This window comes from Musa acuminata, chromosome BXJ1-3 (assembly GCF_036884655.1).
Source record: "Musa acuminata AAA Group cultivar baxijiao chromosome BXJ1-3, Cavendish_Baxijiao_AAA, whole genome shotgun sequence".
Lineage (NCBI taxonomy): Eukaryota > Viridiplantae > Streptophyta > Magnoliopsida > Zingiberales > Musaceae > Musa > Musa acuminata.
In genome coordinates, this window is record NC_088329.1 from 36,117,668 (window position 1) to 36,141,010 (window position 23,343).

The following is a 23,343-nucleotide window of genomic DNA, read 5'->3' on the forward strand; positions in this document are numbered from 1 at the left end:
AATATCCATCGTAAAATGCTATTGTGGAGTGGAATTTGGAGCACTGTACATTATTAACCAAATCTAACTCCACATGGAGTAAAATTCCAACCAAAACCAAGTAATCTTTCCACAGTCCATGTCGGATATTTTGATATCCTCAAAGCTGGCTGGAAAACCAAATACCCTCGTTTTGATGATGAAGCTGGTGAAGCTGCCATGCATTCCTGGGTCTTCCTTGATCTGGTGTTGGTTTCACGCCCAAGCACAAAGTCAAAAGAGCATGAACACCAACAGTTGTTGACTCACCAAATCACGACTTTATTGCTACTGCGCAAGGGAACTCATGCCCTATGACAACAAATATGCCCTTCAACAATGGGGAAAGGCAAAACTGAACCAAAGATTACATACCAAACAAAACATGTGTATCTGATCTCGGTGTTCTTAGATCCACTCACTTCCCACATATATGTACAGTATAGACCATATTTACAGAGTAATAGATTTCCATTGTGCCACTCAGAGTAGGTCAGCCATCTATGTGAGGATATAAATAAACTGGTCTGTCAGCAGTATCTACATTCTACATATGAGCTTCCTTTGCAAGCTAAAATGATCAGTAGGTGATGGCATAGTCTTGTGTCAAGGTGGGGTGATATAGGTGTCAGGGTCTTGGAAATGGCCTTCCACCAGGATTATGAAGGCCAAGACTGTGATGTGGAGTATTAATCCATGATCCCCTCCTCAATGAGGAGGCACCGACTGCCTCATGACCACCTGAGTTGTGAAGTTGAGTTTGTGCATAGGCACGAGTATCTTCAGCACTGGCCATTTCCACACCATCAAAATTCCTTGTTTGAATATACTGTTCCGAGTTCAGCACTTCCAATGGAGAGCACACTGATCTGTTGGAGAAAACACTGAAGAGGTTTCCATCAGCATTTTTGCCAACAGCAACACTGTGACTACTGCTGGATGTTGCAACTCCAGACCAATTGTGGTAAGCCTCTTGATTCTCATCAGGAAACCAATTGTAACCTACAGAACCACTATTGCCCGAAGAATACATGGCAGAAAAACCATGTTGGTCAGCTGGTGGAAACTGCCTTTTGCTAGCATATCTGCCAGCAGTGTATGCACTTTCGTTCACAGTCTGATGCATGTGAGGTCCTTTCTCCCAAACTTCTCTCTGCTGCTGTATCTGTGCTGGCCCTACGAAAAGGCTAGCAAACTGACCAGAATCTGTAAGACGATCATTGGGCATCAGAAAATGCAATGCAGGTTGCCTCACACTATTCATGTGTTGATGTGTATAAGATGATAGCATTCCTGATCCCTCTGGACATGTGGGAGGTACACCGGTACAATCTTGGTTTGCAGGTGAATAAAAGATTGATTCTCTGATAAAAGCTGATGCAACAGTCTTTCCAGCTTCCAGTTGGGGAACATCTCTCTTCAGATCAATAATGTGAGCCGCATGTTCTTCATTGACTTGTTTATGTCTCACAGGTATCATCTGATCAGCAGACAAGTATCCATGAACTTGTGAAGTGTTGCAGTAATAGTCAGCGAGGCTTCTTGGCTGCCACATACTTTTCACAGATGCAAGAGAACCCTCCAGTTTAATATTTTCACTCTGGCAATATAAAGATTCAGAAAGAGGTAAGACACAATCTTCTTGTTTTAGTGTATCTTCACCTACTGCTTCATCATTGGCAACCATAAAACAAGTCTTCTGATTAGGGTCAATGGAAGGAATATTTTCCAGCTGATGGTCATTAATGGCCTCATATCTGGGGTCAACATCTTCATTTTTTTCACCTTCACCATCTGGAGCATGCTCATGCTCATGAAGATCTCCACTGTATGAAGATTCTTGATTCGAGCTCTCCAAATTTTCTGTCTTCTCATCCTGACCAATTAAGCAATCATACAACAGTTACATGCAACTACAAGTACTTTCTGTTACATGTGCAAGAACATGCACAGGCAGAAAGAAGCATCTGGCTTTAAACTGATGCATACATGTGTCTCAATAATATCTTTATAGCATAAAAACTACATATGGATCATAAAATGACACCCATGAGCAAAATTAAGTCCTCCCCACATCAGCTTCTCTTCAAGGTATCAGCTTCTCTACAAGGTCCAGCAAGAGTCTAAAGTCCTACTACTAATAAAAGTGAATTAATGTCTGCATAAATATTTATGTCCTTTCTACTAGCAGAATATAAACCAAACAGCGATGTCCGTTCTACAGCATGGTACACTGTCTTACATACTGCTACATCCAAGTCCATCAGCAGGATGCACCAGTGGACATATTATAGAATGGGCCCCAGCTGACTGCTAAAGAAAATCATATTGTTACGTTACCCAGGAGAGAGGGGTTGCATGTTTGATATCTCAATATGATAATATGATAGGTACAGCTTTAAGAACATTGGGGATTTTGTTACTGTAAGGGGTTAAACTGTAACTGACATTTGGTATCCAAAGAAAATGATTTGCTATGAGCTGTATTATCTCAGAGAAAAAATTATTTCAAATTCTGAAGAAACCTTGGGCATACCTTATGCAGTATCAGCTTCCTCTTCATTGCAAGTTCCTGTTCCAAAAATTTCCAACATTGCTCTCTATGCAACTTCCTTCGCTTGTGTACCCCAAAAGCTGCAGGGAGATCCTTCCTTGCAATTTGCAACCTGTTTGTGCAAGAGTTAGGTTTGGAAATTTCAACTTCTCAGAAAAAAATTACTGCTAATTGGTCCAGGTAAAACTAACCATTGTTCATGCAATCTCTTCTTTTCTTCCTCCTCATATGTTACATAAGAATGTGCATGAAAGCTATTTATGTCACCAAGCACATGACTAAGAGACTTGGATTGGATACCATCACCAGAATGCTTTAAATTCTTAACCAGCTGGAACTGAGACCTAGTTATCTGAAATATTCAGTGAGAGAAAGTCATCACATAGTGTAGCAATTTTACAAAACTGCTTCACTTACAAATATAAAGAAGGCAATTTCCTTATAGTTCCATATCAAAAACTGTCGTTTGCTACAAATCCTTAATTTTAGTAGAATACAACAAAATATTAACTAACAAAATCATAAGTTGTAAGATAGAAATAGTGTGGATAAGTAATGGATTCCGAAAACTCTACCCAAGTCAGTGTCAGGCACAAAAGGAGCATTTCCACTTTGTTTTAGATGTAGATCACTTATGAGTAGCCTTTGTGAAGAGGCCTGGTCATGTACATAATCAGACAAATGAACAAATGTTTGTCTCGTTGGAGAGCATTGTCAACAACTTCTTGGCCTATGTGCCCTGTGCACACTTTCTTACATCAACCGATGCCAAAACAACTCACTGAATAACTGCCATTCCACTCTATGGAATTATCCCAATTTTTAATAAATAGTTTGTAACACTAAAAGCTATCAAAGTCCATTCTGTGTAGATTGGTAGCTTCAGGTCAACAGAAACTCTGCTTCAGGTAAAAGGGACAACAATTGGAACATCAAGAGATTTGCTCATGCACCACTGATTTCATCTCTACTGAGCTAACACTCGAAAACACAGTTCTGGCAGGAAATGAGATCAAACATAGTCAATTAACTTTCTACTGAACTTCCACTCAATAAGACATTCGAGTTAACATACCTTTATACATGACATAAATTTAATTGTATCACTGTTGTGGACGCTGTTATTATTTGACATTTCCCTCTTTGAACAATTAGGAACTTTAGCCCTTTCTGCACAAATTGCTAAGTTTTCTTGCTTGTTCTTGGTAAATTCTTCACTGCAAATAGAAAGCCGCTCATCATAAATGTGTAAAAGGATAAGTAATCATAAATGTGTAAAAGGATAAGTAATGAAATGCCAAAACAATCTTAACTATACATAGTTTGATACAATCTGAATCACTAATCAACTGGCAAAGGTAAGTAAAAAATTATTTTGATACAATCTGAAACACTAAACCAACATTTCAAATGGTAATTTTCAAGCTTAGAACTTCATTCAAGCATCAAACTACCAGATTCAACCATTAAATTAAACAGTGAAATTTATGAGGCTAAAAGCATAAAACTGCATTCTCAGAATCTCAGCTACACAGATATTGTCAAAACTGCAGGCAAATCCCCTGGTATGTATTCTTAATATTCTTAACGAGAACAGAATATTTTGAAAGTATCAAATTCTAAGTCACTGCTAAGGCAAACAAGTGTTGCACTGAAAATATCTCAGATAAGAACAATTAGCTTATTATTATAACAGGTCTCCAAGAATCAGAATTTTCTTTATTCCCATCAATCATATTCAATAACCAAAATTTTCTCGCAAAGAATGGAAATATACGTACATTTAGAGCAGTGATTTCAATAGGCGCTCGGGCGAGGCGAGTCGAGGCCCGAGTGCCTCGCTTCACTTCCATGCGGCGCGCTTCAAAGAGGCTAGCGCCCAAGGCACCGGGCGTCAGGCGCTTCGAGCGAGCACCTGGGTTAAACCAGGCGATCGAACCAGCGTTTTAGGTCTGGTTCGATCTCCGGTGCTTTAGTTGGTTCGATCGAACCAACTAAAGCACCGATATCAGCTGCTGCTGCCCAACCCTAACCCTGCTCGCGTTCACGCTACCGCTACTGCTGCTCGCTGTCGTCGTTCCCGCTGCCGCTCCCGCTCCCGCTGTCACCGCTCGTGCTCCCGCTCCCGCTGCCGTTGCCACTGTAGCCGCTCGCCGCTCTCGCTGCTCACTTTTACCGTTGTCGCTGCACCCTTGGTCTTCCCTTACACTCCTCTTCCTTCTCTTTCGAAAGTATACTGTTAACAGTATACTAGTAACAGTAATGTATTTGTATTTATTTGATTAATAATATATTATTTTGATTTTAATATTGTTAAATAATTATATTTATTAATTATATTATATATTTTAATATTTTAGCGTCTCGCTTTGTTCGGGCGAGTGCCTATCGCTTTTTAAATCACTGATTTAGAGTGTGTTTTGTTGCCTGTGGTTCCTTTTACCTGCATCCCATGATCAAGCTTGCATCACATATGCACGTGTACTTATTTGTAAATACTACTATTGTTTCATTGCCTATAAATTCTGGCCACGTTACATTTGCAAATGCAGTATTTACAATTTAAATCCAAATAAACGGTACTAGATTTTCTGAAGATGGTTTTTCAGATTCTGATTACTGGTTGGAATAATAGATTTAGGTGCAGTTACAGGCATCCCAACAAATGTATTTCACCAGCTGCCAATAATAAGATGCCTGCAGCACCAGTTAGAGACAACCAAACATGATGTGATCGAAATGGAAAGAGCAACCCCATTCTCCCTGCAAATTGATGACTTTGGTTATCACATTTCCAGCACTCGAAGAACTATGAACGGAGTAGTTTTCTACAAACTATCTTCTGAAATAAGTCTGAATATCTCCTATACTAAACTCCTGCAACTGGCCACATAAAAAGCCCTATCCAGACCCCCATGGCCACATTTTTCTATTAGAACAGCAAGCTTCTTGGCATATATGAATTGAGCATATAATAATATCCCTACCATCGATGAATGAGACTCCCTGGTATCTTAAATCTGTTCTCACAGATATCAGGTATTTTGTTTATCTTGTTAAGATTGATTACTTACCAAGAGCATCTAAACAGGATGCCCACAAGCTTGCAAAGTTTGTAGATCTAACTGTAACCCCTCTTTCTGAGAGGCAGCTGGTTTTGAAGCTGCTCAGTTTGTTTTTTAATACTAATTGAATGAAGTTATTAATTTGTCATTTCAAAAATTATATATCCCTACCATCAGTTACACTCATACTTCAGAGTTCTAAAACCTTAGAACAAAGCTGGAAAGCTAGAAAGTATCATCCTTCCAAGCTGAACCTCAAGTCAAATGCTATTTACAACATCAGACCTCCGATAATTATAACATTAACAACTTGAAACAAGACTATATGCAAAAACTATCATTCAAAGGTAGAGGTGCATTATCATGAATCTTAACAATGACACCATAGAAAGCCTATTGGCTCGTGACCAAAGGCCCACATATAACACGTATAACTACACAACATCAGAACTTTCAATATGACCTAAAAGACAAAACAGCAGGCAGTAATGAAGCACAAATAGAGAAATAACTTGTGATTTTGATCAAGTGGTAGCAGGTACCTCCAAAGATTTTCTGGATCCTTGCAGCTCAACCATCTCTCTCTCCAATTTTTCAAAACCTCAAGCATGCTGCGAACAAAAACTTATCATTCGGCAGTCTGACTACTAAAAAGCAGCAGTAGTTGGAATGTGAAAGAATAACATTTTCAGAGGCTCTTTATGCTGGACATACCCACTATGGTACTTATTTATCTCATGATAATATGCTCTCTTATTGAACTTAAATTGCTTCTCCAGATGTAGAACGCTATCTGGATGAAGATTACCAGCACAAAGTGAAGAAGACCTGCATAAGTGCAACATGTAGATTTCATAAGATCATTATATTGGAATTTTTACTAACACGTAGTGAATATCTCCTGGCTACATGGGGAAAATATGTCAGTGATAGAAGAAATATATAACAAAAAAAAAACAGGAACATGTTTCTGTGCACAAACAAAAGAGAATTAAACCAGAACATATTATTCACATCCTACAAGTCCTTGCCCGACATCTCTTGACCTGCTTTCGTTGTCAATTAATATCATTGTCAAGTAGAAACCAGTGATTTAAAAAGCGCTAGGCGCCAAGGTCCAAACACGCCCGAGGCGCTAGGCACTCGCCTAGGCGTTCGCCCGAGCGAAGCGAGGCGCTAAAATATAAAAATAAATAATATAATTAATAAATATAATTATTTAAAATTTTAAATAAAAAATATATAATATATAATATAATTAATAAATATAATCACATTAACAGTATAAACCTGCTGACGGAGAAACGAGGAAGCAGCGGCGAGCGACGACTGCAGCAGGCGGCAACGGGAAAGGGAGCCGGAGCTGCGAGCAACGGGAGGGCTCGCGGGAGGCGCGAGCAGCGGGAGCTGCAAGCAGCGGGAGGCGCGAGCAGCGACAGCAGCGAGCAACGGCAACGGGAGCAGGAGCGACGAGCGACGGGAGGCGCGAGCAGCGACAACGGCGAGCAGCGGCAACGGGAGCAGGAGCGACGAGCAGTGGGAGGCGCGAGCGGCAATAGAGGCAGCGTTTGCAAGCATCGACAGCGGCGAGTGGTGACAACGGCAGCGTTTGCGAGCAGCGACAGCGGCGAGCAGCGAGATCGGGATCGGGATTGGGAGCGGGAGCGACAGCGGGTTAGGGTTGGGTAAGGGTTATATCGGTTTAGTTGGTTTGATTGAACCAACTAATAACCGAACCAGGACTGAACCAGACCTAAAATCCTGGTTCGGTCGCCTTGGTTTACCCAGGCGCTCGCCCGAAGCGCCCAGCGCCTGGGCTCGGGCGAGCGCCCAGGCGGCGCCTGTTTGAAGCGCGCCGCCTGGGAGATTAGCGAGGCGCTCGGGCCTCGCCTCGCCTTGCCCGAGCGCCTTTTTCAATCACTGGTAGAAACATCTCCCAAACTAGAGCCTTCAAATTCCAGCCTCCATTGAACTGTTAACACGCACATTCCTCTTTCCAAATCTTATTTAAATGTAAATCTTCCCACAATATGCAACTAATACTACTACAAAATGAGTGAGACTGACTTCTGGGTTTGTTTAATGTTCCTTTTTTCAGAAAGGTATCAAAATTATCTTCTCAATCTTCCGCATCAGTGAATTGCAACTGAAAGCAATCTAAGGCTTTCACTCTCTTAAACCCAAAAAGCTTTAGCAATCCGAAGACATATCCTTGCAATGCTATACTTTCATGCCTTGGGGAAAAAGAGACAAATTCATCCACTTATCCAAAAAAGATATCATGTTTCTCAAGGCACACACATAAAGCATTCAATTTAATTTCAACTTAGTACAGTTAACATAATTGTGATCACTCAAAAACTCATCTCACAAACCTTAATATTTGGATTTCCAGACCATTGGTGTTTCTATTTTAGTTTTTGTTCTAGATGTGTAAGCCATTAAAAAACTTGCTTGGTGATCAGAAGGGACAAAGCACTCAGAGATATAAATGTTATATTGCACTATATATGCAAGCCCTGTACGGCCATTGCATAAAAGAAAACAAAGCACAACCTCCAGCAACAACCTATGTAAATATGTAACTACAATTTAAAACGACACTTGTTCATGGGTCACAAATGTGTAATTCCAACATAACATTCAATTCACATCCTGACTAACTGAGATCATAATAAAATTGTGTGTATCCTTGAGCGTACTTTCTTCCTTCACAGAGACATGCTAGGATGTAAAAGGAAGACATATGGTACTACAACAAAAAAATCATCATAAACTGATAAGCCACGGTGACACAACTTAGCAATATCTGGTGCTCTTTTCATTCTTACAGAACTAGATACCTACATAACAAGCAGAATCTCCACGTGAAAATGAAACCAAACTTACTAAACTTATCAAAATAAAATATATGAAAACCACTTAGTCATCTGTGACATCATTTCAAAAAAAATCAAAGAACATGAAGATCAAATGATAGATGTAATATCATTGTTTATATATCATAACCACTGACCACAATTAGAATACATCAGCAAAAAAATTACACCTTTTTGTAATACAAATTTTTTGGCACTGTGCAGTCCTATTTATTTGCTCCAGTTTCACTCTAGTGCAATGTCTAAGCTTGTAGATCACCACAAATTATTAACTAAAATTCCAAACAGTAGATACACACATGCACAAGCACATAGACAAAAGATAAATAGATAAACCTAGGCAGCCAAAAGCTGGTTATTCAGCTACATAAAAGATTTATCACATGCCAAGTTTGAATTTTCCCATAAGCAAATAAAGTTATTGACCGACTACAAAAACTTACCATTTTAAGTAAGGATTTCCAAAATGATGGTTTTCTCCCTTAAGCAATGAATGAACAACATGTTCAGTGTCTGTCTCACTAGGAAGAAACTGTGAGAGAAGCTTTCTCTCTGGTTCTGAAAGACATGTTGCCCAAACCTGACAAGACATTGGAGGAGAACAATTATCAACAGGCATATACAATCAAAATGTCACAATACCTGCTGAATGGACTAGTAAATGGATATATACAATGACAACAACAAGCATACCTCATAAGTAAGCACCTCAGACAAATTGTCCAAGTCAAAAATCTCATAAGGAACAGAGACAACATCAGCTATGCCAGAATGTGATCGAGTAAAGGAATCAACAAAAGGAGCCATATAGTTCCATGTTAATCCAACTTGTGCCTTCTTTGCTACAACTCTCTTTTGACGAACATCCCATTCCAGATCTACTTGGGATCTCAAACATAAATCATATGGGCCCAGCTTTCTTTTCTTTTTTCCACTGTATTGTTTATGAGAGTTAGAATTTGTTTGCTGCTTCCTTCTTTGACCAGCTGCCATTCTGCAGGTCATCTGCACAAGATCATACGAGTGCCTCTTTCAATTTGAAATTATTCTTGAGCACCAGTCAAATCTATTTTCTCAATCCATGTGGATAAGTACCTTGATTAGAAAGCATGGGAAAATAATTTCATGGTTGCTTGAATCATTAAAAACAAACAAGAGCTTGCAATTATCAATAAAAAGACTCACCTACTTATTCAAAGCAATCATGACTGGAATTGTGACATTCACTCCTGCTTGTCAAGAACAAGAGAAAGTAAATGAACACTCCATAGATTTTCATAACAGATATTAGTTTGATTTATGTCTATAAGCCTTCATGCAAAGCCATTTTTCACTCATTTCCATGGTTATTCCTCCTACAAGGTTAGCACAATTAGCAGCAAATTAAACAAGAATTCCATCCAACCATAACAAGAGGGGGAACATGACTAATTGTTTTCAATTAACATAGCAACTAATGATGATTGGTCTCTATTTCAAATTACCATCGATTGAGGGTTAAATGGAAATCATATAAGACCTAGAGAAGAGAATATGTGTTGAAACTTAGGACTGTCTCTTGAAAAGGAGGGGGGGGAAGTGAAGCATCACAAAGAAGCTAGGATAGCATTTCTTTTATTGAAGTGACGGCCCACCAAATCATTAAAAAAAATTGCAGCCACAAAGAAGTGATCACATTTCCTGGCCAGCTACAACTAAAAGGACCAACATGGAGAGAGTAATCAGAAAGCACAGTATCTCCTGCCAGTATATATATGATTCTCAGTATCTACCTTTTCTTCTTAGCATGTATGTACCATAGGATGTGGTTCTCTTGAACTAATTATCAAATAAAAAATTCAGCACCCTCCATCTTTCAATTGGTAGGTATTTCAAGTTAAAGACCCAAAGTTGACGTTATACACAGTATGCCAACCTAGGCGCGGCCACACCATGAAAGCACATTGTCGAAACAATCAATAGATATCGAGTCCAAGCTTTAGAAATCAATTATAGCATCCTTTCTTCGTGATATATCGCAAGAAAAGATCGAGTTTTCTATTCCAACAACTAGCAGTCACCACCAGAGCCGCTGACCTTCCATTACTCGGTTAATAATCATCAAAACTTTTTCTTGTCTTGTTGAGCCAACTAAACCTACAACTAACCACCACGCCAAGACACGAAAGCCAGATCAAAACAACAGACCGAAGTGCTAATTTCAACAAACAAGAAACAAACCAAAGCCACGGGTGAGACCAATACCAAGAAGCGGTACGGAAGGGCGGATTCCAAGAACAAAGACACCCAAGAAAGCAAAGAATAAAGCCCTAGGATCGGTCAGAAGAGAGGGAGAGGCGGAGGCGAACAAGAATCGAGAGGTACCTATCCGCATCGCCGAGGGGTAGAACCGCCGATAGGGTTTGCTCGAGAGGGAATTAGGGAGGTGGGAAGGGGGCATTTATAGAGGGCGAAGGAGGAAGGCGATGGTCACCGTGGTTTCTCGGGCCTCGGAGGCGTTGGTTCGTAAAGCCCGGGTGCGGGGCCCGACGGGGCAGTGGGACCATGTCGCGGGGGCCACCGCTCTCGCGCGCTCACACCTGTGGAGAAAGGAAATTACGCGGGCGTCGAATCCTCCGTCCGTGCCTCGGCGCAAAGCGATCTCGTCCGTTCGTCATGGGCGGCGCGAGTCGGGGGCCACAGGTGACCGCATGCGGGTCTATGCGCAACGCGGTGGGGATTACGAGGCGAGGATTGGGGTTGTTATCGTACGGAGGATGACTTGGAATCTGATGACGACCGCGCATGATTCGGGTGGATCTGAGCCGTCCGATCGGATCGTTGATGATGTTATTATTATTATTGTTACTTGTCCGTACTGCGTCTCAGGTTGGGGTTGTGGCTTGCGCTTCTCAATTATTTATTATAATATTTGTGCGGATATGGGATGAGTATTATTCATTAAATAATACTTTTTATCAATAAATAAAATAATAAGATTTATCACGTCAATATGAAATCAAAATAATAAATACTTTTTAAAAAAATAAATCTTCATATTAGGATAATTTTATTAAAAAAATTATTTTTTTTTAATAGTATTTTTTATTTATAGTACGTAGAACGTTCCTTATTGACTAAAAAGATGATATTATCTTTAACGTTTGTTCTATTGGTTATAGTTCCAGATCGTCTCTTCCCTTCACTATTGTTTGTCGCTTCCACCCATTGTGATAGTCGCACAAAGCTATGTGCAGCTACACCTTTGTCACTGTGAGGCTCTCATCCTCGGCTTCATTGCCTCCACCTCACAGTGAGTCTCCATCACCTCCGTATGCCCCCTTCATCCCTTTGCACGGCTACCATCTTTATCCACAAAGGTCTTTTCCGTGTAAGGCCCCAATACCACCCTCGTGAAGCCTTCATCCTCGATATCACCTATGTCACCCCTCCATCAAGCTTGAGTAGACTCGTGAATATGATATCGAACCATTACAACTCTAAGTCAATGCACCGTCAATTGAGGCTAGCCACAACATGAGTCAAGGACCCAAGGGCTTCACTTAACCTGGCGAGAGTCATGACAATGAGGAACGTATCATTGTCGGAAAGGAACTTGCAAACACCCTCGAGGCAAAGAACCATCGATAGGAAGCAAAACAACATTAGCTAGTAGATGTATATGATAACATGGAATGACAACCCACAACAAACGAGATGGATGTGACAATCGACATAGTAATAATAGATGGGACGAAGATCACCCATTAGAAAATAATAAGCATTATGAATCCGTAAGATTAGACTAAAAAGAATGCACTAAGTAAAATAAAGATGAAAAGTTGAAGCATTTATTTTAGAAATCTACTTTATTATAAAGAGTCATACATTTTCTCATATATTAAATTTTATTAGGCATATTCCTATGTAAATCTTGTAAGAAACATCCAAGGCGGAATTCCAAATAAAAACTCCATACCACCACTCAAGAAACCTCATCAAACACACCCCTGCAAACATCCGACTCATGATTCTAATCGGAAAACCACACCAATGCTATAAAGTTATGAGAACCCTATGCAGACCCCTCGAATCAAACTATCCGAGAGGTTGACTCGACAGTCTTCACACCAAAGAACCACAGCGACAACCCGATTTTGGGAGCACAGGTCGAGTCAATTTCATCACACCCAGTTTAATTTACATCAGAATTCTCCGAGTTCCAAAGCATTGTACGAAAAACATAACAAGTAGAACCATTGAGATGTATTATGAAAGAAGAAAGGTCATTCAGATTACATTTCCTGAAAGTAAAAGGATCCAAATCAATTGTCTCTTGCTAGGTAAAGACACTAAGCATTTCCACCAGATTTCTTAGGCAAGTCATTCACATCTGACATAAGTTTACAAAAAGAATGAGATCACCAATCAAGGTACCAAACGGATCAACAAAATTATAATATTCCAACAGCTTGATCATATGAAAAGTTCTACTCCATTTCTTACAAGTTACAACATATATTATGTATCAAGTATGTCGTGCTACAAGAGAGGATAATGCCACAGCTTGGTGACACAACAGAAGTTTACACATTTGAGCAACTATGAGCAACAAAGTTGAAGCATCGGTAGATTGAAGAAGCTCATAACCACGAACAGAAGCTGCTTCTACCAAGGCTTCAGATCACCTACTGGACCAGCAGTCCAGTTCAGAATTTTCTGACCTGGTTTCAAGTAAACATTCTTGTCGTGTGGCAACTTGCGAGCCAACCCATTCAATATCTGATGGAAAGCATCGCCAGGCTGGGCCGGTTGAGGGAACAGCATCGCCTGCTTCATTGAAGGGTTTGCGAGTAATCTCTGTTTTCTTAAGATTACCTCTATCGGTATTGATGTGAGGATTGTGTCCAACTTTGGCACATCCTCCTCAGCCACAAATACACCGATCTCCTCCCATGGTATTGCATCTGCAAATGGAAGCACTATATCATCTGCTATGACAACAGGGATGCAGCCAAACACCACCGCTTCTACCAATCTAGGACTCCATGGAGCCCAACCCAAGGGGCACAGGCAGAAAACTGCCCGCTGCATATCTTCATAATAAGTAGTAGGGTGGTCGGTAGAGATGTCAAAAAGAGGGTTGTTCTTAAAATTCTCCCACACCGATGCCCTTGCACCTCTGCATATCAGAAATCATCAAGACTCATTAAATTTCAGCCATCTGAAAATTTTGTTCAGTCAACATTCAGATTGAATCGCACTGGAGATATCTGAGTACAAGAAATCTAAGCTTCCTGATATTATGGAATCTTACCTTGCGTAGTATCCACCCTCTGGATCGTTCCCTACATCATAAAATAAACCACGGAAATAAACAAAAATAGAGCGAGGAGTATCTGGAGGAATCAAATGAGTCTGCATTTTCTGGGGGGGTGCATATGGAGGAATGGTGATGGAACCATCCTTCAAGCAAACATGATTTCTCTGCCCAAAGGTTTGAACCAGCGTGGCACGCTTAAGCATGTGCAGGATTCCACGTTCAATTGCTTTTTCTTCCTATGGCATCATAAAATAGTCATTACAAGAGGAAACAAAGAAAGTAGGTAAAAACAGAAGAAACAAATACATCACAAAAAGGAGGCAGAAATTGCTTGACCATTAACGAATGCTCACCTGATAGTGAAAGCATGCTCCAAAATCATGTGGGACAACAAAGAAGTGATCAGCTCCTTCGGTTCTGTTCCAATAGGGCCAATTAGTGGATATCAACTCTATTGCACTTCTCATCATCCGTGGTGATTTGAAGGGTAAGGGAAGCCCACTGGGAGTCAGGTCACAGGTGGTATACACAGGTGTATAGAACCAATCAGCTTCTTCAGGATTAAAAGTTCGAACAGGACTTGAGAGCAAGAACCAATGCATGTATATCTCTGCAGCAAACATGTGATTGAGGCATCTGGGATCCTTTTGGAGGATCTTTTTGTTGTATTTGCTAGGCAGCTCATACACAAACACCTTCAACCTTCCAACAGGGTCATCTTCCAGAACATCACCAGCACTCCCTATCATAAAAGTCTCATTGAACAGATGTCAAAGATCTTTTCAGAAACTTCAAAGAAAGATGATGGCCAAAATGAGACAAGTGATAAAAGGAATTGAATACAAGGTGCTAAAATACGTGTATGGCCCATGAAATGTATCCATTAAGAAACAATAGTAGTTCTTGTGCGGGGCCTAGTACTCCAGTGGTTGGACGAGTTCTGAGCACTGCTGACCAAGTAACAGATTATACAGGTTCAAAAACATGTTACAAGCTGATATCCTTGACATGTAATTTGGTAAGCGAGTCATCCTCCAATTGGAACATTGACACTCCAGCATAATCCAAAATATAAGCACACATTATCTTGGCAAAGATTTCATGTTTATAATAGTAGAGGACATCAATCAACATAGACACAACATTTTTAGCCTTCTCATGGTGAACAAATTAGGTTTTCATCTCAAGGCCCATCATGATATCAGCCCGCTAGTTTTATTTTCATCCTCAACTTTTAACATGATAGCTGAAATGTTGCCCAACTGCCTGAGATATCAAGGATTGCTAGACCAACCATATCGAGGTGAATCTACTAGTACATGGCGCCAAATAGGCAACCAGTGTGGTTCTCATACCATGCCAAAGGTGTGCTAACACACCCTTGGCGACTTGATAGGCATGCATAGGCAGCATGACACCTGTGGGATGCTATGCTGTCCAATATATACTGACCCATTCAAAACTAGTACCATACACGAGACAACAATCATTGATCAAGATAGTTGAAGATCTAAAATATCCATCAGCCTTCCTGGGAGAAAATGATAGTACAAAATTTGAACATTTTTTTTTCAGACTTGACAATTTTGGGCAAACCAAGTATACATTATTTTCGATGGAACACTCAAATGTACAGTGTCCTGACACCACTTCTAGATTGTCCTAAGACACTGCAAAACTACCAAAATAGTAACATTTCAGAGGGGTAATCTCACTGCTAATTTTTCAAAATCTTTAAACCACATTCAGATGAAATAGAAACAGAACACATCAATGGGACATTGCTGTCGAGAACAATAACAGAAACCAGTTATAATAACTAGAATCCTTTCCCAGAACTACAAACTATATATCAAGGCAAATCTTAAATAATCTGTAAGTTCAGTTATTTGAAGTCCCAATGTACACATTTATGTCCCCGGTTGACAGGTTTGGACATTTGATTCAGTCAGCAATGAGTACTGAAGACTACAAGCTTTCTTTTTTCACTCAAAAAGTGATAGATAAGAGTCAATTTACCGTTTGATGATACAACCTTGCAGATATTAATACTGAAAGACTATTCCAAAAGAGAAAAACATGGTGAACCTCAACCAGATGCTTGTTTAGTGCACATATGTTAAATGTAAGCAAACAGAAAGAAAGCAAAATGATTCTCTAACCTCCAATCTACACAATCAATAAATTCTCGATTGCAACATTCTCAACCTTCATTCCATTAACTTTTTTCAGTATATGATGTGAAGCCCGTAACATGAACCTAAACTAAGAAAATTCACATTGACAAAGCAGACCATAAAAACCTAAGAAAAAATCGACCTAAAATCTTCATAAAACTGAAGACTGTCTCACTTTTTGCCAAACATATAGCAAGCTTCCTGTACCTAGACATCATCAACAATAACCAGAAAACTCCATGATCTAACAAATTTGAAGCGTGCAATAGCTCCAAAACGCCACTCTAAAACTGCAGATCAAGCAAAAGTAGTCATATTCGTTCCAATATTTCTATTTCCAGACCCAAAGCCAAACATCACCATGAATCGATCATGTGACAGGCAAAGGAATCAAATTTCTTGACAATCAGCATAGGCAAAGCCGATCCAGATTCCAAAGAAGGAATCTAGCCACGACCTTCAGCCCAATCGATCAACGACCGATCCAGATCCGGTTCCAAATAAGAGCAAAGGAAAATCGAATACCACAAAAATAACCCTAAAGAATTCCAAAACCAACGAAAAAGAAGAAACTTGTCAACACAACTCACCAGAAATCCTCTCCGTCCGATGATTCAGTTCCTGCTCCTGGCCAGCGATCCCCTCAAAGACAGAGTGGAGGATCAGAAGCGTGAGAACCCAAATCCCACTCCCCATGGCCTGCCACAATCCCCCTCAAGTCTCTCCAACCACAGAAAAGGTCGAAGAAATCAAAGAAAAGGTGCGACCTTTATGCGTGATGAGGGGAAGATTCCCCTATCGAAGGTGGTGGGAAGGGTCCCAAAGGGCCAGTCTCGGGGAGGAGAAAGGGAGACTGACCGAAGGTGAGTCGTGAGTAAAAGACAGCGAGAGAGCGAGAGAGAGAGAGAGAGAGAGAGAGAGAGAGAGATGATGAGTTGGGTGGGTTCCAAAGTGGACTTTTGCTTGAAGAGAGGGGGAAGTTTGACTTGGTTTGGTTGCCTGACGGTGGCTTGGTTTGGTTGCCTGACGGTGACTTGGGTTTGCTTGGCATCTTCGAGAGAGAGAGAGAGTGTGTGTGTGTGTTTTATTTGCTTTTATATTTAAATAAATAAAAATAAATAAATATCATTATCTAATTTTTTTGATTTGGATTAAAGATTAAAATAATAATAATCGAAATCCACCAAAAAGAGATACATAGTTGCAAGAAAGAATAAGAGCTTTGTATTTAAATCACTCTGTAGGTATTTAAGGTTTACAATAAATCTAATAAATTATTTAAGATATAAAGATACTCTTACATAAGACGTTATAGAAATAATTTGGATGATAAAAAAAGGATGATTATAGAAATAATTTTTCTATTGTGCAAATAAGAATGGTTACTTGGGCTCATGTGCCAGGAGGATTAGAAGAGAAGCCTTTTGTTTCGCTTGGCTTGTGAAACAGGTAATGTGGAGAACACTTCTAAGGCTTGTGTTTGATGGGAAGTCAACCTCCAAACTCACTTTGTTCATGCCAACCAAGTAGAGGATTTTAGCAAGAAGTATCAATTGTTTGTTCTAATTATTGATTCTTGAATCATTCACATTTAGTATATTAAGATCTATGGATGTTAGGGGTGTTAGGAATGAGTCGGCACTAAGAGGGGGGGGGGGGGTTTGAATTAGGACAGTAGATAAAAACGTTGATTCCAGAAATATTTAATATGGTAAAAATCGATCTCGGACAAAAGCTCGTATATTAACTTTGAAAGCGTATTCGTAATCGTAGTGGAAGTAAAACAAATAAGCAGTTTGCGTAAATAGCAAAATAGAAATGCAAACCGTTTTATAGTGGTTCGGTCGTCGTGACCTATATCCACTCAATTGATTCCTCTTCCGTCAAGGCCATCAGCATCCACTAACGATCTTCTTTTAATCGAGTGAAGATCAATTACCCTTTTACACCTTCTCCTTTTCATAGATTTAGGATACAACCTTTACACTCATCTTTTATAAAGTTTACTTCACACATCCCCCTTACAACTCTCTCTAAGTTTTGAACTTAATTTTTTAGTAAGGTTTACAATTTTAGCATTATAGAGTTGTGCTCAATTTACTTGCTACTCCATGCAGAAATAGCTGGGGTATTTATAGATCCCAAATGACTTCAAAACTTGGAGCTAAAATTCAAATCCTTAAGATTTCGGGGTACGGGTGGTACCATCGCTTGACTGGGGCGGTACCACTGCCTGGCACCCTGCCACTAAGCGATACCACCGCCCAATCTGATGGTACTATCACTTAACAATCTCTCGGAGATTGTGTCTGGGCGGTACCACCGCTTGACACAGTCTCGGAGATTGTGCTATGACGGTTCCATTTGTTGGGTCACTGTTTGGGCCTAGTTGACCCAACACAACTCAAACTTGGGCTCAATTAGTCCTTAATTGAGTTAGTCTAATTATATTCTAAACGACTTTATTAGACTCTAAACTAACTCGATCTAGACATAATCGATTATAAGTGAATCCTATGTTGTCCGGCATGTCATTGGTTCTTCCGTCGCTTCGTCTGATTTTTCGACGTATTGCCCAATCAGCATATTGTCTTCTCATAACATCTGATTTTCTTGACGCAATGTCCGATCTTCTTGGCCTAATGCCCGAATTCACAGACCGAATCCTTCTGCCGACACGTTGACCGATCATTCGGCTTGACGTCTAATCTTCTGACATATTTGTTCCAGCCCAACGTCTGATTTCTTCTTCTTTAATCGATTTACCTTTTCTGGTCGAAGCTAGTCCTGCATCATTTAAATACACATTAAATCATAAATACTATCAATTGGTTTCATCATCAAAATCCAATATTCCGGAGCTCAAACTTTTTTTTATATGTCTCTGTTCTTGTAATTTCATGGATATGCCATTGTCAATAAGACTATTAAAATTCCATGAGAAATATTTGGATTCCTTCCCATCTCAGGATTTGGCGTCCTGCATGATGTACTTACTACTCCCCACAATCTTCTCACTATGTTGATGCATTGATGAAACACTCAATGATATCCACAAAATTTTGAAGTCTAATTTAAACAATCAAACGTGTAAGTTTAGTTGTTTTAGATAACGTTCTGTCCAGTATGATATTATATGAACGGGACAATACTTATTAGTCGAAGTTTACCTGATATTTTCCTCATAAAAGAAATACATCTTATACTAGATAGTTTTTTAATTATTAATTTTAGATTTTTTTTTCAAATGTACCAATGTAGCAACATTTTATACACCTACTAGTTTGAGTTGTACAGTATAGATATACAAAATTATGAATCTTAATTTCAGAAATAAGATATTTGTATGAGAAATCAATTTATGAAATACTTGAATGTCATAAGCAACATATATCATAGTGTTAAGTTATCTTGTGATACATGAATGTACCCTCTTATAATCTATTTATGAATATTAATATATCTTTCATCTTAAGCATATTTTGATCACAGTCATGCACAATTTTCTTTTAATGATGCATTTAAGCTGTTACAGAAACTGAGTTATTAAGATTAAATAAAACTAAAACAGATTTCCAACATCACAGGGCATTTGGTCTAGTGGTATGATGAGAGGTCCCGAGTTCAATTCTCAGAATGCCCCAAAAGTGTTCTTTTATTTATATTTTCCCCAATCGAATCCAACTTTGGAATTAGAGTCAAATCAAATAGTTAAAACTCATCGAAAAGGAAACAATAATTTTTCGATTTTTATTTTCCCAATCGAATCCAACTTTGGAATTAGAGTCAAATCAAATAGTTAAAACTCATCGAAAAGGAAACAATAATTTTTCGGGTTATAAACAGGATGGACTCTCAAGTTTCAGATGACACAGGAATTTACACAAGTGTGTTTCTCGATATTGCTAACAAGACAATGTGTTTAACTCGGTTCCGTTCATTTTAAGCTACTAATGTCTACGTAGGCATCGCCATCTCTGCCAATGTAACCATCAACTGGGTACCGATGTCTCACCCTTTTCGGAGGATTTCTTCCTTTTCCTTTCAGTCTTGGGTTCTTTGTCTCTCAATTCTTGAGAAAATGACCTCAGCAAGCTTGTCAAATGGTCGTTCCTATGTGCTGAACATGTGAGATTCGATTAGAGTAGTTGCGGAGAGCAAAATTGATGCGATTAACATTACAAAGTCAATAAATATTTATGCAGTTCAGCTGGTCATTTTTTGTTAAACAGCATTGCATAAACAACATGAAGAATTTATTAGAAAGGAATTCCAGAAAAGGTACAGCCGATTGCTATGAGAAATCCAGATCATGTACTCCACAAGAACTCCTAAAATTTCTTGGAAGAAAAGGTCTCAAATATGATGTTAAAAGAATTACCTGATAGTGTAACATCTTTCACATTCACAGATTTGCGACCAGCATGATATGCAAACAGCTCTACATCTTTTGCCAACTGTTCTGTATTTACAGAAATAAACAAGTAATCATATTAATTAATTTGTTGCAACCAATTTTTTTCTACAATAATATGCAATGCCTCCGTAACTTATGCACCTTCATGAAGATTACTTGATTGATTCTGTTGTTTATTTCCTACTTAATTGGATATAATCTGGTAGTTTGCAGGTGCAAATTACTCCAAAAAAGAGAGATATGTCACATCTGATTTGTAAAAACTAGGAACAGAGATAGAATGGATTGACATTTAACTCCTATAGCTAACTATCTGAAGAAGAGAAGGAAAAATTCTGTAATAGGGGAGACACCCCACGGCTCATGATTTGAATGCATGACTAAGCCAATTAACTTTCATTTGGCTAAAGCCCAACTCGATGTTTCATCAAAGATCCAAAGTGTATTTGAAGTACAGCAGGCCCTACTGTCTAAGCACCATGAACATATTGGCACAACAATCAAGTCAGATTTTGTCATGCACTAAAGAAGTTGAAAAATAAATCCTCATGACCATACTATTAGTATTCTATGCTATGACTTTTTGCTGTTAATCATTTTATTTAATATTTTTTTTGTGAAGGCAGAACTGTAAATGCGCATTTGACTGTACACAAGATTTGTAACGAGGTATTATAAAAATGATTATATATGCAAACTTGATATATGGAGTTGTGTTTTTGGCATTTTTATTTCTTGTTTGAAAATAACAGATTCATCTGAAAATTTATGGAAGCCAGATGCCCATTTCTGGAACAATTTTTATCATTTTAAGGGGTAAACCAAAACTACCTAGTTGTCAGGGATGTTTATGAACTTTGTCATGAGGTATTATAAGAATGATTATATATGCAAACTTGATATATGGAGTTGTGTTTTTGGCATTTTTATTTCTTGTTTGAGAATAACAGAGTTATCTGAAAATTTATGAAAGCCAGATGCCCATTTCTGGAGCAATTTTTATCATTTTAAGGGGTAAACCAAAACTACCTACTTTTCGGGGATGTTTATGAACTTTTTTCTTTGCTATAGCACTTAATCATCATATGTAAAAAAGCCCAAATTCTTCAGATCAAACTCCCAGCCACTGTGATTTTCTTTTGCTGACATAGAATTCACTTGGATATAAGAAATGTACCACTGTGAAGTCAATATAAATAATCCCTCTTAACAGTAAACTATGTTAGATTTACCAACTTTTCAAAGGAAAACTTGGATATAAGAACCCCTAAAACAGGCTTGAAGATAGAACAAAAGGACTCATCACAGACGATACAGTTGTTGGAAAAACAAACTGAAATCATTGTTTTTTTCTGCTCAACAGAACTTTTTGAGATCAATCGTACCCCATGAACTCAAATTACCGAAATGGTAAAACCTAGTGAGTTACCACAGGATTTGATATTGCAAAACCAAAAATGGACGAACTATGCTTTAGTCTGAGACTAACTCGGAATACATCTACGAGATTATGGATTTGTATCCTATTTGTATCCAATTCAGAGAAACATTGTGAAATAAATCGAATTCAAAAAGGTAATTACGGCACAGAGTAATATTTCGCTTATGATAGATAAGGGATCAAGTTAGGGTTTTAGAGTCCACCCGTAAATTTGAAAGCTAGGTCAGCGATGCACGCAACCACCGGTTCCGCGACCTGCATTCCGAGCTTCTTAGCTGCGCAATCATGACGAGTAATGAGATAGGTAGACGGAGACCGATGAGAAGAGAACGGAAGAAAATGCAGCGGAGAAAGGGACAAACCCTCGGCGTCGGCAATAGAGATAACGGAGAGGCGGAATCGATCCCTCAAAAGCTCGGTCCTCTCCTCTTCCGTCTCCATCTTCTCGAAGCAGCCGTCGCCAGCCCCGCCGACGCCACCCGCGTCCATCGCCACCGACGTGCGAAGGCGTCCGATGACGGCCTTCGTTTGGCGCGGGAGATCGCGACGATTAAAACTTAGTGGTAGATTTTAATTATATATATATATATATATATATATATGTATATATATTCGACGGTGTAGATTGAATCGGAGAGGCAGCACGAATCATTGATGCTAATGGCCAGTGAGCGGGATTGAACCGGGTTCGGATTGGGTCAGGTTGGGGTCGGTTTGAGCGTAGCAAGACTACATTGGATTGGCTCAACTCGAGATTTTTATTTTTTCAAAAAATAAAATTAAATTACTCTAAAAGTACTAACACAAGTCTTAGCTCATCCCTTTAGTTTTAGAATCTTTTTGCCATAGAATTTTTTTATTAATTTCTCAATCATCTGAGTATGTAATGGGTAGCAAAACACATTGATTTTATAAGAGTAATTCTACCAGGAAAATTATTTCTTCAAAGCATATTCTATAACAAATTTATAGTATTTGTTATCTGACTATTTTAGATATCTTATATTTATGTGTGCTTCTTCCATCCAAATGAATTAATGCTAAATTGTGTGATAATATTTTGTATGTCATTTAATATAGTAAATGGAGATTAATATTTTTATATAGAAAACACCTACTCATAGGACGAAAACGTGAAACACATGCAATTTAAGGCGTCTTCCTCGATCTCCAAAACGTGGAAAATGTGCCGGCTTTTCAACCTAACCAGCCAACCCACCGCCAGTATGTGACTCTATTTTCCTTTTGTTCCACATGCATGTGAGAAGGATATATATATATATATATATATATATACGCGAACCGACTTCCTGCCGTTAGATTTTGGTAGTACACGAAGCTTGATGAAACTGACCTCATATCGGACGGCTCCAGAACTCGGACGCGATTGATCTCAAAAGCCGCGACGCGTCCCAACGTCGTCCATGTCGCTCTTTAAGATGCGTTTCCTTGCGACTGGTCATAAGAAGATGCGTATAGGAATTTTCAAC

At 39.1% G+C, this 23,343-nt stretch overlaps 3 protein-coding genes across 6 annotated transcripts; all 3 read right to left on the reverse strand.

Moving 5' to 3' along the window:
• Window positions 1-276: 276 nt before the first annotated feature.
• On the reverse strand, window positions 277-10,984 carry LOC135584239 (uncharacterized). 4 transcript variants are annotated; one of them, XM_065132105.1, is made up of 10 exons: window positions 10,881-10,981; window positions 9,702-9,745; window positions 9,210-9,521; window positions 8,960-9,096; window positions 6,352-6,465; window positions 6,180-6,248; window positions 3,648-3,789; window positions 2,764-2,924; window positions 2,555-2,684; window positions 277-1,894 (listed from the first exon to the last, which is right to left on the reverse strand). In XM_065132105.1, exons 3-10 carry the CDS (start codon window positions 9,519-9,521, stop codon window positions 647-649), a joined length of 2,313 nt encoding a protein of 770 aa, XP_064988177.1. In that variant the 5' UTR covers window positions 9,702-9,745; window positions 10,881-10,981; the 3' UTR covers window positions 277-646. The 4 variants fall into 4 exon arrangements, with proteins under 4 accessions (XP_064988177.1, XP_064988181.1, XP_064988187.1 ...); XM_065132109.1 differs by lacking the exon at window positions 9,702-9,745 and having other exon boundaries at window positions 10,881-10,984; XM_065132115.1 differs by lacking the exon at window positions 9,702-9,745 and having other exon boundaries at window positions 10,761-10,881.
• A 1,990-nt stretch (window positions 10,985-12,974) lies between these two features.
• Window positions 12,975-16,889, reverse strand: LOC135626663 (probable glucuronosyltransferase Os01g0926700). Its single transcript, XM_065132127.1, has 4 exons — window positions 16,586-16,889; window positions 14,172-14,560; window positions 13,813-14,054; window positions 12,975-13,677 (listed from the first exon to the last, which is right to left on the reverse strand). Exons 1-4 carry the CDS (start codon window positions 16,689-16,691, stop codon window positions 13,164-13,166), a joined length of 1,251 nt encoding a protein of 416 aa, XP_064988199.1. The 5' UTR covers window positions 16,692-16,889; the 3' UTR covers window positions 12,975-13,163.
• Window positions 16,890-19,799: 2,910 nt separating this feature from the next.
• Window positions 19,800-22,391, reverse strand: LOC103979448 (protein MHF1 homolog). The gene is made up of 4 exons (XM_009395599.3): window positions 22,216-22,391; window positions 22,057-22,128; window positions 20,377-20,457; window positions 19,800-20,115 (listed from the first exon to the last, which is right to left on the reverse strand). Exons 1-4 carry the CDS (start codon window positions 22,340-22,342, stop codon window positions 19,988-19,990), a joined length of 408 nt encoding a protein of 135 aa, XP_009393874.2. The 5' UTR covers window positions 22,343-22,391; the 3' UTR covers window positions 19,800-19,987.
• Between the last annotated feature and the right edge of the window lie 952 nt (window positions 22,392-23,343).